The following is a 17,703-nucleotide window of genomic DNA, read 5'->3' on the forward strand; positions in this document are numbered from 1 at the left end:
TTTGCTGCTTAGAGACATAACGTAATTATATCCCAGCAGTCTGCTCTCAGCTCCCATAGGGGAAACCAGCCCAGGAAAGCATCTAAATATGTCAACAGCTAGATATGGGAACTGATGGTCAGCAAGTTCTAATTTACTTAACCTGACCAACTGCTGGGAAGGTACATCAACTCCTGCACTGATCTTGTGAAGCCACATCCCCAAGTACAGAAGAGAGAGAACCTGAGAACACATGCACAAGAATGAAATTCTGAACAGGGGAGGCATATTTGACTAGAAGACACATGTACCTGGCAAATTCTTGTGCAGCATCCAAAATGGTACAATGATTCCTATTTATAGGTATCCAGCACATCACAGGTTACAAAGCATTTTCACAAGGCCCAGTTATCCCTATTTTACAAAAAGGAATACTGAGCTTCAAAGATGTGCAAGAAGTTGCTCAAGTTGCACATCTAATAGCAGAATGAGGCAAGAATCTGGGTTTCTCAGACTCTAGGTCGGGTTTAATGTGATTAATAACAGGTAAGGCTAGACAGAGCACACTAAGCACCCTTGGTTATACATCCTAGGGCTCAAATATCCCCACAGCAATGAGACTTCAAGGTAGAGCATGGAGATGCCCTGCTATGTCAATCACTGATTTGGTCCAACGATCTACAAGGGTGTCCAGTTGGTATGAGGTTGCTGGGGGGGGGGGGTCTTTTATTTGTTACTTTACTTTCCTGTTTTATGCCAAATAACCTAGGGATGATGTTCTCAAGGAGCTACTGAATCTTAGCTCAGGGTGATTCTGGATGAATCAGACAACTAACCTACAATGTGGAGGTGCAGCATCCCAGTAAACCACCCATTCACCTACCAAGTTCATCATCACTAACGAAGATTCAACAGTTCTGTGTGACCCATTTCTATATCCTACCTAGACATATCAGAGTTTGAATAGATTCTACAGAGTGCTTCAGAGACGAGGGAGAAAATAAAGGCCCATGGTCATATACCAAATGGGTGGCAGAGCCATGACTAGAACTCAAGTCTCACATTTCCTAATACAGGTAGCACCATTTTCACAATACCACTCTATCCTCAACCAAAACCAATGTAGAAAAGTGGAGATTGCAATTCCATTTTAAAGATCTACTGGAAAAAAGCTTCCACAACCTCCATCATGCAATCCCTTGCATATCACACAATCTTACCATAAATGTAAACCTAAACAAAAATGCTCATTCATGAGAATTGAAAGGTCTACCTTGGAGCGAATATTCACATCATTAATGCAACCACCTAATCCCATTTCCTTTCACTGGTGACATCACGTCAGCTGGCCCCTAAGATTTCACGGTACTCTCATTTGGAGATATGAAGAACATTAGACTATTCTTAAAACAAACACAAAGTTTCACAATTTTCAAATAAATGCTGATTCTGAATACAGTCTGAGCCAATATGGAATATTATCTTAGTTTCTCAAAGAATAAACACTGGTATAACAGAAAGAATACTGGAGCTCTGCGTTATGATTTGAACTTTATCATTAATGCTCCAGGTCTATGTTCTAGACTTGTGCTATCTCATACAGTAGCAACTAGCCATATGTGAGCACTTGAAATGTGGCTAGTGTGAACTGAGATGTGTTGTAAGTGTAGAATACATGCCAGATTTCAAAGACTTAGTAAACTATATCATTAATGACTTTATAGTGATAATATGATACTATTCTGAATATATTGGATTAAGTAAGATATATATGAAAATTAATATCACCTATATCTTTTTTCCTTTTTTTAGTGTGGCTACTAGAAAAATTTAAATTACATATGTAGCTTGCATTTGTGGCTCTCATTGTATATTCTATTGTCCAATAGAAGTATAATGACTGCTGGTTCTTGATCCTGGCTGTATAGTAAAATCATCTGGGAGCTTTTTAAAAACCTAATTTCAGGGCCCCATCTTCAAAGATTCTTATTTAATTAGCCTGGAGCCTGGGTTTTAGTGGGCATTTTTTTGGGGGGGCGGGGGAGTGGAGTGATTTTGTTATTCAGCCAGGGTTGAGAACCACTGGGCTAAAACTCCATACCAAGTGGCTGCTAGGGCTATATGCCTGGAGGAACAATCTTCCTGGCCTTCAACTTAGGGATCATCAATGTTGGCTCACTGATATTCTGAAGCCTGGCTCTGCCATTTGCCTCCATGAGCCATCCTGGCTTGCTCAATCATTTACCACATCCCTTGATTTACTGTTTATTATAAAAATGACAATTCCTTGAGAGTGAAATGCATTTGGATTTGGGTGATGTTGTTGCTGGGTGCAGTTTAATCCTTCTTTTAAGGAGAGAGGACTTTCAGCACAAGACACAAGTTGTATATGTACAGAGCCTCATGCTAGTCCCGAAGGCCTGTGATTACTGATGTGCAGTTTCTGACCACCCTGGGAATGATTCACCAACCAGCAAAGCTGAGCTGAGACACAGATGGCATTTGGAAACTGTGATGGAAGATGATGCATAAGCAGAGAAGAAAGAATTGGATATTTCATTAGGAAACTCCGAGGACAAAAGGGAATGACAGGTCATTTTGTCTACTCCCCTGTTTCTGTGCAGTGCCCTCACCTAAATCATCTCAACCAAATAACAGTGTTTTCTGGGTGTGCAGTCCTCCAAGAAAGAAGGCCTCTTTCAACCCCTAGGGCCAGCCTTGATACATGAACCTCCTTGTAGCTAATAAGGTAGTGATGGTGGTGATGATAACTATGATGATAACCATCATAAAACTAGTTACCATTTGCCAAGTACCTAATATGTGTCAAGCACTGTGCTAGATACCCTACTCACATATGTGATCTCATTAAATCCTTATAAAATGTTTGCTATCCTTATTTTTCAGATGAAGTCAGAGCTCAGGGAAGTTAAAAATCTTGCAAAAAGTCATAGAGCTAGGAGGTAGTGAAGCTGCATCATGGGTTGTCCGACTCCAAATGCACTATTCCTTCATTCGTATCACACTGCCATAATTCCAGTCTTGAGGCCCATCAACCTCTAAGAACCCAAGCCCCACTGACCTTTTGTTTGGGGTCCAAAGGACTTCAGCCTTATCTTGCAGGAGAAACTAACAAAAGTGATAAGCTGTGGTAAGGATGGTCATAACACACCTTCATGTGGCTTTGGTACTTGTCTTGCCACAAAGCAGTTTTCACATGTTTTATCTCATTCACTGTGACATCCTGTGGCAGTAAAGAATTGCCAACACCATTTTGCAGGTAGAGAAAATCAGAGCTCACAATAGTCAAAGAACTGATTCCAGTTCACAATACCAAGGAAGGCCAAGAGCTGGGACACCTAGCCAATGCTCTTTCCCCATAGCACCCTGCTAATCAGTGACCAGGTGGAAGCAGAAACTGTTGAGAGCTCCCTCCCAAGAGACCCTCTTTTAAGGGCCAGGTTCTTCATAGTACAATGTCAAAGAGGTGAAGGCCTTACAAGCCCTTACAAGCTGCCTGCTTCCTACCCCCATCACACCTTAGATCCCAGCCACTTGACTCTCTTGCACAAAGTAAAATCTGCGATCAGTAAGTTCTAGCCACTGGGTGGCAGGGAGCCCACACTCTTACATTAACAGCTGAAGACAGTTCTCTGACTACACACAGGGGTTTCACTTCCTTAAAAGAGAAAATGAAGCAAAGGAAGCAGAAAGAAAGAGAAGAAAGAGGGGAGGGAAAAGAGCAGGGAGAAGAGGAAGAGGTGAGAAGGATCTACAAGAAGAAAGAGTAAAAAAAGAGGCGACAAGCAAAATAAAGCAGAAAAGAACAGAAATAAGAAAGGCAAAAGTTCACAACAATATAGAGTTAAAGGGGTCTTCAAAAACTATAAAGAACAACCCCAGAAGGGGAAACTGAGGCCAAGACAAGGAAAGTGATTTGTACAAAGGTGGAAGGTGGGGCAGGTGTTAAAACAAACAAGAGACAAAGGAAAAGTCTAAAAATTAGATGGGCAAAGATTAAAGGATGCCTATATATATCTATAGGTGTAGGAGACCTATATATCTATATGTATATATATCTATATATATGTGAAAAGCCATCAGGAGAGGAATGAACAGAAGAACAAGGGTTGGTAAAGGGGAAGCTAGGGGAAGGCAGCCAAGGAGAGAGGAGAGGAGAGTGAAAGCCGACACTCACCCTCACAAAGCTGGCAGGAAACCATCCCTCCTCATCGTCGATCTGGCCCCACCACCAATCCTTGTTGGAAGCATCCAAGACTTTGATGACGTCGCCAGCTTTAAATGCCAACTCCCGGTTGGCCATGGTGACGTGATCCCATACTGCCTCAGCACTAACGATGGAATCTCCAGTGATCAGCTTAGGAGACAAAATGAGAACGTGTTCAGTCCACACAGCTGGCTACCATGCTTGCCCCTTCCCCCACCCACAGAACTCTACTACTTATGGAGAAACTCATACTCTAGTGGTAAGGGGTAGGGGTAAAGCTGCACTGAACCCCAAGACAAACAATAATGTCAACTCTCCATTAGCCAGTCATGGAATGACCCAGAGTGTGAATATGGACTATATAGGCCTCATGATTTTATCCCTGCTCATTAACTCGTCCCCCAGAGAAGAAAGAAAGCTCCCATCCATCTCTCCTTGGTGCTTCTAGCACTGGGTCTGGAACGAGTGGAGAGGCTAAAATCACTGGCTAAAATGAGGCTCAAACTTATTTGCTTTCAATTCTCTGTGCTCCTCCCCCTTTTCTCATCCTCATTAGAACTGGCCAATTGAGAGTTGGCGGTACATTACTTAACCCCACTGTACCCCTCCCCCTGGGGTAACAGACCATGACATTCCTCACACACAATGGACATCAGTCCTGCAGCCTCCTGCTCTCACTCACACGATACCACCCAGAGAGGTCATGGGTATGAAAGAATATGGATATCTGTGATGCCTTGTACCCAAGAAACTCAACCTTGGCACAGATTCACCTAGTGATTTGAATAACAACTCTATGAGATATAGAGGGGCTCTGGATTGACTTCTGTATTTGATGGATGGCAAAACTGAGCGGCCAAGAAGTTAAGGGATGAGTTCAGTATCACCCGGTAAGGCAAGGACTGTACATGGACCCTAACCCTGGTCATTAGACTTCATGGCCAGCAGGACTGGGCTCCACACAGCAACAGGTAGACATTTATCCCTATGCCACATAAACAAACACATACACATATTCACAACACTCATCTAAGCACAGTGAAAAGAACGGGGTTGGACAGTAGTCTGCCTCTCTCTAGCTACCATCCTGACCACTTTATTATTTGTTTTCATTTTCCCCCAACTGTTCCAGCGTGTGTGGGCCATTGATCTTCCTGGCATTTGGAGAAACAGATTTCAGAATAGAGAATACATGGCCTGTCAGGCAAAGAGACTCAAGCACTCTTCCAACCACTGAAATGCTGGACATGTCCTCTTGAAGTCAACTTTCCCATTAACCTGCTTTGAGAAAGGACTGGCTCCCCAAGGCAATCATGGCTCCATAAGACCAAAGACAAAATAGTTCAAGGACAACAGAGACAGTCTATGGAATATGCATCCTCTCCCAAAGGTTTGCTCTCCAACATACTAGCCAGAGAATAACCCTGTGGTCACAAAATGAATGCACAACATATCACACACGTACGACCACACACATACTCTGATCTTTTGATTTAGTTAAGGCCTTTGCCTGAGGTATTCTTCATTGCTCTGGCCTTCATGCCCTCCACAGAAGGTAAGGCATAGAGAAAGCTCCTCAGCATGGATGCAAAAGAGATTTCCAGCAGGACCTTTTACACCACCTTTTAAGGACATCATGCTTTACTGTTTGCAAAGTGTTTTCACATCTACTGCAACACTTGAGCCTTACTGAATGAGTTGGGTCTCACTTTTACCTATATTTTAAAGACAAAGAAACTGAGGCTCAGAGGTGGTCTGATCCTTTAGCCAATAGCACAATAAATTATGGAACTAGGTTTTCTGACCTCATGTGCTCTTATATTTATCAAACCATACTACCAATGTCTATTGATTAGCTGTACTGAACTTACAGAACTCCATCCATAATATCACTAACCAGATGGTTCCTGTTCTTAAAGAAACCTAAAGAAGGAGATTTAGATAGCCACCTTTAGTCACCAGTACTCCTCCCTCTGAGGGATTCATTTTTATGTGGAACTTGCTTTCTTCCAGTTGTACTGAAAGTCAATTTCTCCTTGTTCTAGCAGCGGTGGAGAAGAATTGCTAGTCACTGGCCTCAGTAAAATAAATGTTTATAAAGAAGCCTCCCTTCTCCTGCCAAAGATGGGTCCCAACTGGGCATTGATAGGGCTCAATAGCACATATAGCCCCTAAAGCCTCATGTTTTAAACTATAACCATGGGCAGGCAAGAGAGCAACGACGAGGGTCCTAGGCAGGAGCTGAGGGCAGCTGCCCCCTCCACCTGGAAGCAGGCAAGAGAGCAATGATGAGGGTCCTAGGCAGGAGCTGAGGGCAGCAGGCCCCTCTGCCTGGAAGCAGGCTAGAGAGCATGCCCAGGGTCTTAGGCAGGAGCCAAGGGCAGCAGCTCCCTCCACCCAGAAGCAGGCAAGAGAACAAGCTGAAAACACCACTTTTGCATGGGTGGCCCACCACATCCACTGCCACAGCCACAGCTGCCACAAAAGCAGCTTGATGCTACAGCAGTAGCCACAACCACTGTGCAGGCAACCCACCAGACACTCAACAGCATTGACACAAGGAGAGTAACCAGTGGAGCTGGAAAAAGAAAAGAACATCTCCCTCCTGAAAGCCCACTCCAGAGTGGTAGAATAAGCAACTGCTCTACCAGATGACCAGACATCAATGTAGAGATACTAGAAACACACCACCACCACCAAAGATAAATAAATAAATAAATAAAAATATGACACCACCAAAAGAATACAGTAATTTTCAACTACCAAACACTATAGAGCAGGAAACCCTTGAAATGACTGAAAAGGAATTCCAAGCAACAATCTTAAGGAAACTCACTGAAATATGAGATGACTCACACAAAAAAATGAAATGAGAAGAAAACCGCCAGGATATGAAGGGGGAAATTTACAAAGAGATTAATATCTTAAAAAAGCAGAACTCATGCAACTGAAAGTTTCACTCAACAAAATAAAAAACTCAACTGAGAGCTTAAGCAGCAGGCTAGAACAAGCAGAAGAAAGAATTTCTGAATTTGAAGATAGTTTTTTCAAAATAACCCAGGTGGATCAAAAAAAGGAAAAAAGAATGTTAAAAAATGAGGAAAATCTAAGAGAGCTAGCAGACAGCCTTAAGTGCACAAACATTTGAATCATGGCTGTTCCAGAAGGGGAGGAGAGAGGAAAAGGCATGGTAAGCCTATTCAATGAAATAATGGAAAACTTCCCAGGTATAGGGAAAGACATGGACCTTCAGATCCAGAAGGTTTAAAGGTCCCCAAACAGATTCAACCCAAAAAGATCCTCTACAGGACACATAGCCAAACTGGCAAAGCTCAAAGATAAAGAGAGAATCTTAAAATAAGCAAGAGGAGAGTGTCAAGTCACCTATAAGGGAGCCCCTATCAGACTAATGGCAGGCTTCTTGACAGAAACTCTACAGGCCAGAAGAAAATGGGATGATATATTCAAAATACTAAAAGGAAGAAAACCCAAAAACTGCCAGAAAAGAATACTATACCCAGCAAGGCTATCCTTCAGAAATGAGGGAAAAATAATGTATTTTCCAGACAAACAAAAATTGCAGGAGTTCACCACCACATGACCAGCCTTACAAGAAATCCTCAAGGAAGTCCTGCACTGGGAATCTGAAAAATGATAATCATTACCATGAATACACAAGAAAGAACAAAAGCCACTCATAGAACAAAAATACAAATGAGCAAGAGAAAGAAACTAAATCTTACCACCACAAAAAAACTATAATGACAATGTAATAATGCCCCTGTTTTATTTCTGATTTTGGTAATTTTGGACTGCTTTTTTCTTGGTCAGTCTAGATAAAGATTTGCAAATTTTGTTGATCTTCTTAAAGAATCAACTTTTGTTTTTGATTTCCTCTATCATTTTTTAATTCCCTATTTCATATACTTCTGATGCAATCTTTATTTCCTACTTATATTTGCTTTTGGTTTAGTTTGCTCTTCTTTTTCTATTTTCTTAAGGTAAAAGTTTACATTACTGATTTGATATTTTTCTTATTTCTAATATAGGTGTTTACAAGTATAAATTTTCCTCTAAGCACTGCATCATCCCTGCATCCTATAAATTTTGATATGTTGCACTTTGATTTTTATCTCAAAATACTCTCTACTTTCCCTGTGATTTTTCTTTTTACCCATTGTTTATTTAGGAGAGTGTTGTTTAATTTCCACATATTTGCGAATTTTCTAAATTTCCTTCTGTTATTGTTGTTGGAGAATATATTTTCTATTATTTTCTATGATCTTAGTCTTTTAAAATTTATTAAGACTTATTCTGTGGCCAAAAATAAAAATAAAAAAATAAAATAAAAAATTTTGAATTTCAGGAAGGTAGATAAAAGGTGTACTTTCAGATGCTCATTTAAGTGAATTAAATTAAATTCTGAACTAAAAAAAAAAAGAGCTATAACCAAGGCTTTTTATCATAGGTCAAAAGATTATCTTGGCATCAATTACTAACCCTCTACTCAGGACACTATCTATGATGCTCTTTGAGGTTTCCCAGGCTCAGCTCTGGCTGATTACACTGCCTCTACTCTTTAACTTTGCAGTCTTTTTTTTTTTTTTTTTTTTTTTAGGGACTCCATGCTTAGTTTCTCCCAGCAGCTGATGGCTCACTCTATCCGCCATTTAATCCAGCTGACATGACTGGGCCCTCAGATCACAGCGTGCAACTATATCCTGGAAAGACAATCCAGGATCCAGTGGTCACAAACCAACTAACCAACTGGCAAGCCTGTTGTCAGGGCCTACTTAGAATCAATAACTGTCAGAATTGTACAGCACTTCAAAGATCATCACCTTCAAGCCCTCATTTTAGAGATCAGGTATAACAGGAGTGACTTGCCTATAGTTACCAAATGGCCAGCCTCCTGGACCAGTGTTTTGTTTTGTTTCCAACATAACACCACAGAGAGAGAAGACAGAAAAAGAGAACCTGGATTTAAACCTTACTAATGGTGTAATAATAACAATGATGATGTTAACTAATAAAGAGAACTCACTATGTGTCAGGCACTATTCTAAACACTTCACACACATTAACTCATTTAAGCCTCATGGTAGCCCTTTGAGGAGACACTATTATTATTCTTGTCTTACAGATGAGGAAACTGAAGCTCAGAGAGGTTAAATAATTTGCCAAGTTCACATAGCCAATAATTACCAAAGTCACAATTCAAATGCAGGCACTGTCTGGCTCTAGAGACTCTGCTCTTATAAACTATGCTGCCTCTGGGTCTTGGTTTCTTCACTTATAAAATGGGGATAATTCTACACTCCTACCTGCTTCATTAGCTATAAATCACTGAACTGAGAGCTGACAGGTGTGTGCACGGAAGCAAGAGGAAGGCTAATCCAGAAGGGTCTGACAGCTATATAGGGCTTCTGTGCTCTCCCATCACAAATACAAGCAGGAGCAAGAAGATGTTCCTCCTCCATCCTCTGAGTTATTTTTAAGAAGTAAACTAAATGTAGGCTAGAAATTAGTTCAAAATCTTCCCTTTGTGTATAGAATTAACTTTTAACCTGCTACAGTGTTTTCATACATATGCACTTTTCTCTGTTCATCCATTTTCCATCTAACATTCATTCAGTGATCTCTTATGTGTGCAGGGATCTGCTCACTGTGATTTGGCTGCAGTCTTTACCTGAAGATCAAAGGGCCTCAAGACACCAACAAGGCATGCCCTTCAAGCAATATGCAAAGGTGGTTAAAGGCAGGCAAACCTAACTTCATTTTTTTTGTTTTGTTACTTTAGAAAGCCGTAGAAGTCAGTAACAATGAGCAGTGAGGAATAGAAGTCAGAAAGACAAACCAAAATGGAGCTGTTAGCACATAATTGGGATACTGAGGAGTGCAATTTCAGAAAAGCCAAAGACAAGATTTTCAAACTACAAAATCTTGGGCCTCAGTTTCTTTATCTGCAAAATGGGGATAATAATGTTTGCCTCACCAGCAGGGTCGTAGAGAGGGTGAACTGAGATGCTGGATGTACTGTGCCTAGTACACTGCCTGCTATATGCTGGCCTAGTACAAAATTTCAGAGGAATGAGGGGTTATACGTAGCTATTGGGCTCTAGACAGGTTTTGTGGTACACTGAACTGAATATAGGTCTTAAAGAATGGGTAGGATTGTAACAGATAGAGAAGGGAAAGGAAGGGCATTTGAAGCAGAATGACAAGATTACACAAAATCTCAGACTAGAAGAGCCAGAGAAACAAACCTAAATGAAGCTGTCAGCAGATCGTTAGGATAACAAGGAGTACAATCTTGCAAAAACCAAGGAAAAAGAGTTTCAAGCAGCAGAAGGTGATCATCATTATCAAATGGTACAGAGCTAAAAAAAGAAAGCCAAGAAAAGGCCATTTAGGAGTGGCTATACCAGGGGTTAAATTCTATTCTCAAATTAGTTTATAAGCTCTCTCCCTACCAAAAGCCCTAATTCCAAACTGTCCCCACCCTTCATCCTACAAACCCAACATAAAGCCAGGATATGGTGCTGGGGTTACTCTAGCAAGGTACCCAAATAGTTCTGGGCCATGGGATAGTAGTACTATGACTTATAACAAAATAATTCCCAATCCCTAGGACATTTCAGATGCAGCACCAAATATAGATTGGCTCTTGCTCTGACTTACCAGTGAGCGGAGCACACAGTGCTTCCCACTGCCATACCAAAGACACTTTTAGACATGAATAAGAGGATGGGGAGGGTTAAAGAGTCATGATATCATGCTTGAAAATGGAATGGGATCCTGTCCCTTTTTATCCAGATTTCTTAAGACAATCCTAATTTCAAATATTCTATCCCATTGAACCCATAAATAGATATGTCTGTTGTCAGACCCATATGCCCTGATTTTTGACTTGGGAATATGATCACTGTATCATGGAAGCATTGGGAGTTTGAAATCTAAGGCTGGTTTCTGATCGTCAACAAGGCATGTGTCCACAGCTAACTTGGAGTGGTCAGTGGGCCCTTTCAGGGGAGAACAAATGAAGAAAGGGAAGAAGAGAAGAAGAAAGGGAAGAAAAGAGGAATCAAGTAAAAGAGAGAGGAAGAAAGGGAAGGAGGAAGAGAAACTTATATTGTTGAAAACACATGCCAGGCATTGGGTAAGGAGCATTCTTTTGTGATCTCAATCTCTACAATTCTCCAAGGTAAGCATTAACATCCCCATTTCTACTGAAGATAACCTGTGAGGTTAAACAAGTAGCCCATAGCTAACCAGTTAGTAGGTGGTGGAGTAGATTTCAATCTCCAGTAAGCTTACTCTACAACTTTTCTTTTGTCAGTATCCCACAGTCCCTGTCAGCAGGCAGAGAGGCAGACCAAACCATCCTGTGAACAACCTAGAGCAGTGGTGGTTCTCAATCCCCTGGGGGACTTGTTAAAACAGATTGCTGGGCCCCAGGAGTCTTGATTCTATAGGTCTGGAGCTTGAGAATTTGCATTTCAAACAGGTCCCCAGGTGATGTCCATGCTGCTGGTCTGAGAATCACACTTGGAGAACCTTATAGGACACTCCTAGTGTAGGCTCTACCCTTGCCTCTCCCAGGGATCCCCATGCCACCCTGACTCTGGCACTCCCTGCCTGTATACAAGGCCTTCCTCAGTGGTTAGTATACAAGAGTACTTCAAAAAGTTCATGGAAAAATAGAATTGAAAGATAATACAAATTTTTTGAAGAACTTTATGAAGACCCCTTATATGTTTGAGAAGTGTGTTTGGGCTCATGTAAGGAGCATGCCCAATGCCAGGCTGTGCCAGCACAGGAAAAAACCTGGGATCACAGCCCTCACCCAGTTTTCGAGAGCCAGACCACTTGTCTTCAACTTCTTGCTCTTGCCCTCTAGCTGAACAGTAGCACCCCCAAAATAGATATTTAATTAGCCTGGGTGGCTGCCATAAATATTAGAGTTTTAATAAGGAGCAGAAGGGGGAAGAGTTTAAAAAAGAACCACCACATGCTGTGAGAAATAGCAAATGTGCCAATTGCCATGAAGGCAAATAAGCTGAGCCTGCCTTCTGGGAAGCTGCACAGGAGGAAAAGGAGGGACCTGAGGGGGTTTGCCTCTCTGTGAGGTTTCCTGACCCTATCCTCCCAAAAGGCTCCCTTCCTCAACAGCTAAGCATGGACAAGAACAAAATTCCTTTTCCTTGTTCCCTTTCAGTATATCTAAAACAGGCTGGGATTTTATTCTCTCTCCTGAATAAGCCACACATTCTTTCAATACAGCATTGTAAATAGACTCTGGCTATCTTGCCTAAAGTGTTGAAGGATAACCATGCTCCCCATTTCTGGAAAGGTATGACTTAGGCTGCCCCAACAACAGCTAGGAGGCATTGTATATAGAGCAAAGATTCAGATTGGCTATTGGAAGAAGCTTTGCCAGTAACTCACTAAGTGAATCTTGGGAGGTCCCTTTCCCTGTCTCAGTCTCAATTTCCTTTTCAGTCAAGTGACAGACTGGAACCACAAATGACCTCTCAAGTCCCTTCCAGCTCTGGTATTCTATTGAGGCTAACATTTCAGCTCTGCAAAGGACAGGGATTTCATTACTGCAGCTTATTTCTCCTCACCCATTATCGCTCTCTGCTCAGGAAAATGAGAACGTGAAGCTGACTAGTCCCTTCCTGAAGATAACTCACTGAGGCATTGCTGGCAACACATTAAAGCACAGGCCAGTCAGACTGGTTAGAAAAACTGAGGAATGGATTTTCCACTTTAAACCTTAACTGCTCCATTTAAAAGTCAATAGAAACCTTTGCTTTTTGTTCACTCTACTTAGTTCCTCAGAGAAACCATCTTTCTTATGACATCAGCTCCTACTCACCTCAAGTCCCATATTTCCAACTGCCTGCTCCATGTTTCACTGGATGGCCTGCTACTGCCTCCAATGAAGCATATGTGAAATTCATCATAGGTCCTCATTCCCCTCCTTCCTTATTATTCCCATTTTGGAAAACTCTTCTGGGCCTGCTGTTTCTTTCTTCCTCATGTCTCTTTCTCAGATATTACCCTTTCTCTTCAGTCCCACTGTCCCATCCTAGGCCTGGACCTCATCACTTCAAGCTGCCTCTCAACTGGCTTCCCTGACCCCCACAATTTCTCAAAACTTCTTTGTTGGTGCCACTCTCTACGCTCAAGAAGCTTTAATAACTCCTTACTGTCAGTCTCTTAAAACTCTCCTTAATGTAGTCCCATCTCTGGATCCAACCCTTGCCACTAACTAGGCAGGAACCTTCCACTCTTACCAAACTGTGTCTCTTGCAGATAGATGCAATCCTACCTTTGTGCCTGATTTAGCCATACCCTTATCCAATGGTTAAGTGTAAGGACACTGGAGCTAGGGTGCCTCTTCCTATGTGATCTTGGCCCACCTGCTAATTAATCCTTTTCCTGATGACTCCAGCCTGTATTCTCTCTCCTTTGTCTCTTTTAGTATTTCTACCTAGAATAAGAAGTAAATAAACAATTTGGAAGGTTTATTCGAGTTGTCAACCAGAGTGTTATTCTCCAAATAACCATAATGGACACTTGTGAGTGGTAGATCTAAAACACCTACTTAATCCACAATGAACAAGCTAACAGCATTGTTTTTAGCCTCTAAAGTTCTATGACCTAAGTTCTAAAACCAGGCAAGCTCTGACGCAAATCATAGTAACAGTGTTAGCATTTCTGTCAGTTTGCAGAACATTCTATGAGGCAAAGAAAATTGTTTACATAATATGTGCTCAGGTGGCCTACAGGTGTCCAATCACTGTTGCCAGAATTTATGGCCAGATGGCTTCTGGAGCAAGCTGGCTTTTGCTAAAGATCTGCACAGGTGCCCAGTGGTCATCAGCGAAAGGAACAGAGATGGCAGGTAGAAAAAAAAAAACCCACTATGAATATATATACATTGCTTTTTCTTTCCCCCAGTACTTAACATGTCACGCCTGGCTGGTTCCAGTTTCCATCTCAGTGTTGCTATTGCCCATAACTAAATAATTTCATTTCTGAGTAGAATATTTAATGCATTCAAGTAACAAAAGTTCTAAATGTGCTGAAAGTATGCAAATATAATTTCTTTTAATGACACAATCGTCTTTCTCCTAGTTTGGGCATGTGATTTGTGAGTCATTAGGCATCGGCTTCTTTCAATGTCCCACCATACCATCTATTTTTCACTTTAAAATTTTTAAAAATTTTTCCATTTTTCATGTATTTAGCCATGCCTGGCAGACATGAAACCCAGCTGGGCTGACTTGATCTGAAATGGTAAGCCTAGATGGTGATCAGGCTCAACAAGAGCAGGACAGACCACCCAATCCAGAGGCCAATATGTACACTGGTCATAAGCCAACTCACACCTGCCAGGGCCTAAAAGTCTGGGAAACCTAGACAAGTCCCTTGGGGCAAGAAGCCATCCAGGACATTTTTTTCACTCATTCCAGGTTAATAACAAAGGTTGGCTTCTTCCTGCACCTCTCCCAAAGGAAGTTATAAGGTGATCTCAGCTATAATGACGATCAAACAGATGAAGGACGGGGAGTTGCTTGCTTGGTCTGGACCTTTGCAATGGATTCTTCTACTGTGAAATCCCAGACACTAGCTCAACCAAATGGACCCAAGAGTTTCTGAAGCAAGACCAAGCTGCTGCCACAGAGTTCACAAAGTTAAGAGCTTAGTCTTATTGAGTAAATGAGTCCTTTAAAGAAAATTCAGCTAAATGGGCCAAGGATTTCACACACCAGAGAGAAAACATGTTTCTGGACTACCAGCTATGATCCTGTTGGCTAGGGAAGTCTCCCACACAAGAGCAGCTCCCAATCAGATAAACATTAGCTTGCATCTCCAAAACATCTTGGAAATAGGAGTTACTGTCAAGTTGTTCTAGGATCTTTTGGCATTACTCAGGCATCTCTGACCCATTAAACCAGAGCTTCTTAATGTGAGGTTTGCACCCCTGATCAGAATCACCCCAGCATTTTTAACAAGCAGCCCAAGTGATGCTGAATCACATATGCCATATTGAGACCAACAGTCTTAAACTTTCAGGGACCAGAAAGTTTGCAGTACAAGAATTTCCCCTTACTGCATTGGGCCAGTCAGAAGAAACCAGAATCTCTGAAACTGTCTCCAGGCTTCTCTTTCTTGTGTCAGGCTCTGGGCAGGCTGAGGAATTTAATGGTAGCTTGTCCAGAATTTTCCCAGTCTGCCTTGAGAGACTATCTGTACCTGTTCTGTTCCACCCCCACCCATGCTCTGACCTTCAGCACTGAGGCCACCACTGGCCCTAATGGAAAGTCCTAGCAGTATCTCTCTATGCTACAATCTAGAAGCAATTTCCTAGAGCTGTATTCAACCTACTCAGGGCAGCCACCAATATTCTAAGGGAAAAATTATTATTAAAAAATAAAAATAACAATGAACTCAGCAAGCTCTCCCCATGAGTTGTTGAGTCAAAAGTATGCTATCCCAAGCTGGAGGTTACCCTGACCTTTACCCATCTGTTAAGCCAGCTTGGTTCATATAACCAAAACGTTCCTGTCCCAGGCATCTTGCCCTTCTTATTGGACTTTGTCTGGATACTGAGATCCAGTCACCCACTGGGGTCTCTTGTTGTCTTCATATGTGAGAAATGGAAGCTGGCCAGGGAAAGCCTATAGGAGCAGTAGAGGGTCTCAAAGAGCCCCAAACCCTGAGGTGACCTTGGGGGCTGCACCTGGGTTCTTGAATTCTTTTGTGTAGCTCCACTGGGATCAGTCCTGGGAGTCTTCACTTTTCCTGGACTATGACTTAAAGCCAGGCCTTGGAGTTTCCTGGGCAGAGGTGGGAGTGGGTCTCCTCTAGGTTTCCAGAAGGGTAGGAGGAAGGGACTAGAACTACATGTAGAATCTGTCCTCAGTGCCTCCCACATGCACAGTTCTATACTCATCAACACCATAGCCAGAGGGTGGGTGGGCAAGGCAAAGAGAAGGGAAAGTCACTTTTTATCCATTTGACAGATGTCGTGTTAAAATCTTGTAGGGGAAGGAGGGTGGTGGGTGTGGGGAGGAGCAGGGGAGGAAATAGGTTGGAACTAATTGTTCTTTAATGTCTTTAAATGTGGCCATCTGGTCCTAGGTGGCAAGAACAGGAACAGCATTTAGGCAGGAGGACTGTGGCCTGCTCCTATATCTGGAGAAGAGGGAAGAAAAATAAAGATATTTCAATTAACTTAAACCACCTTTAAATCTACTGAGCATGCCCACCCAGGACACAGGCTTATAAAAGCTCTGGGCCTTGGCATGCGTTTCCAGTAAGAATGTAAGTGTCTCCTGGGGAGTCTTTACAGCCCAGAGAGGAAATCTGCCTTTAAACAGCTCATCAGAAAGTAGAAGATAGTTTCCAGTGGTTCATTGATTTCCCTCTGCCTGTTGGCTCACTGAGAGAAAAGACATCTAGCCAAAGCCAAGGCACCTAGCAATGCCTCTAGTCCCTGTCCTTCATGCTCAGAGGTGGACCATGTTTCTCCTGACAAAGTATAGCACAGTCCTGGAAGCACAGCAGACATTCAATAAATGGTGGATGAGCAGATGGCAGAGGGCATTCAGTGAGCAGCCACTGGGTTAGGCCCCAGGGGACTCAAAACTGGCTGAGCTGACCTCCCTTCAGACTTTGTTGTTAAAGACTTAAACAGAGGGACAGAACATCTAAACCTAGGCTGCCAGGGAGGACACAAGAGAAGCAAAATCAGACCCACCTTCAGGGTCAGGGAGGAATGGCACCAGATCTGTGTCTGCAGGAAAAAGTTATGCTTGTAACAAAAGAACTTCAAGAAGGTCAGCCAAACTTATGTTAAGGAAGCATCTACCTGTCTGGGCTAGGTGAAGAAGGTGGGAGTAAAGAAGGGAATGGACCCAGGGCAGCTGATTGAGGGACAAAACATCCAGGAAGGTGCCAGGGCTTGAACCTACTCTTCTTGGCTCTGTCTTGAGCTCAAGAGCTTGAAAGGCAGTGGGTACTTATACTCAGAGATGGTCAGCATTGGAGACTCCCAAAAGCGAGTACACATAGTTCAGTCCTTCACTTTACAGGTAAGAAAACTGAGGCTCCAGAGAGAAAAGTTGCCTAAGGCATCAAGCTAGTAAGCAGCACAGCCAAGATTAGACACCAGGCCTTCAGTCTTTTAGAAGGATGGTTATCAACTGTTTTTGAACTGTATACCTACCTCTATTGATAAAAAACAAAAACATTTAACCACTCTTGTCACACACAAAAAAGTATCTATGTGAGGTGATAGATATTGTAGGTTAACATGTTTCACTATAGTAATCATTTTGGTATCTATATGTATCCTACAACATCACGTTGTAAACCTCAAATATATACAAATTTATTTTTAAAAAATTTTTAAAAGAATGTTTATCCTAATATTTAAATATTGCTTATATGTTTTACAAAATAACTCCACAAAAAATAGA

General features: G+C 42.0%; 1 protein-coding gene across 2 annotated transcripts in view; it reads right to left on the reverse strand.

Annotated features, from left to right (window-relative positions):
- Positions 1-17,703, reverse strand: part of ARHGEF9 (Cdc42 guanine nucleotide exchange factor 9) — a 147,627-nt gene that overhangs the window by 114,994 nt on the left and 14,930 nt on the right. The window contains exon 2 of one of the 2 annotated variants that reach the window (XM_063083176.1): positions 4,178-4,357. In XM_063083176.1, coding sequence (XP_062939246.1) covers positions 4,178-4,303 — 126 coding nt within the window. In that variant the 5' untranslated portion in view covers positions 4,304-4,357. Of the gene's footprint in view, positions 1-4,177; positions 4,358-17,703 lie in introns of those variants that run through there. The other variant, XM_063083177.1, reaches the window with a different exon arrangement.

Source organism: Cynocephalus volans, chromosome X (genome assembly GCF_027409185.1).
Source record: "Cynocephalus volans isolate mCynVol1 chromosome X, mCynVol1.pri, whole genome shotgun sequence".
Classification (NCBI taxonomy): domain Eukaryota; kingdom Metazoa; phylum Chordata; class Mammalia; order Dermoptera; family Cynocephalidae; genus Cynocephalus; species Cynocephalus volans.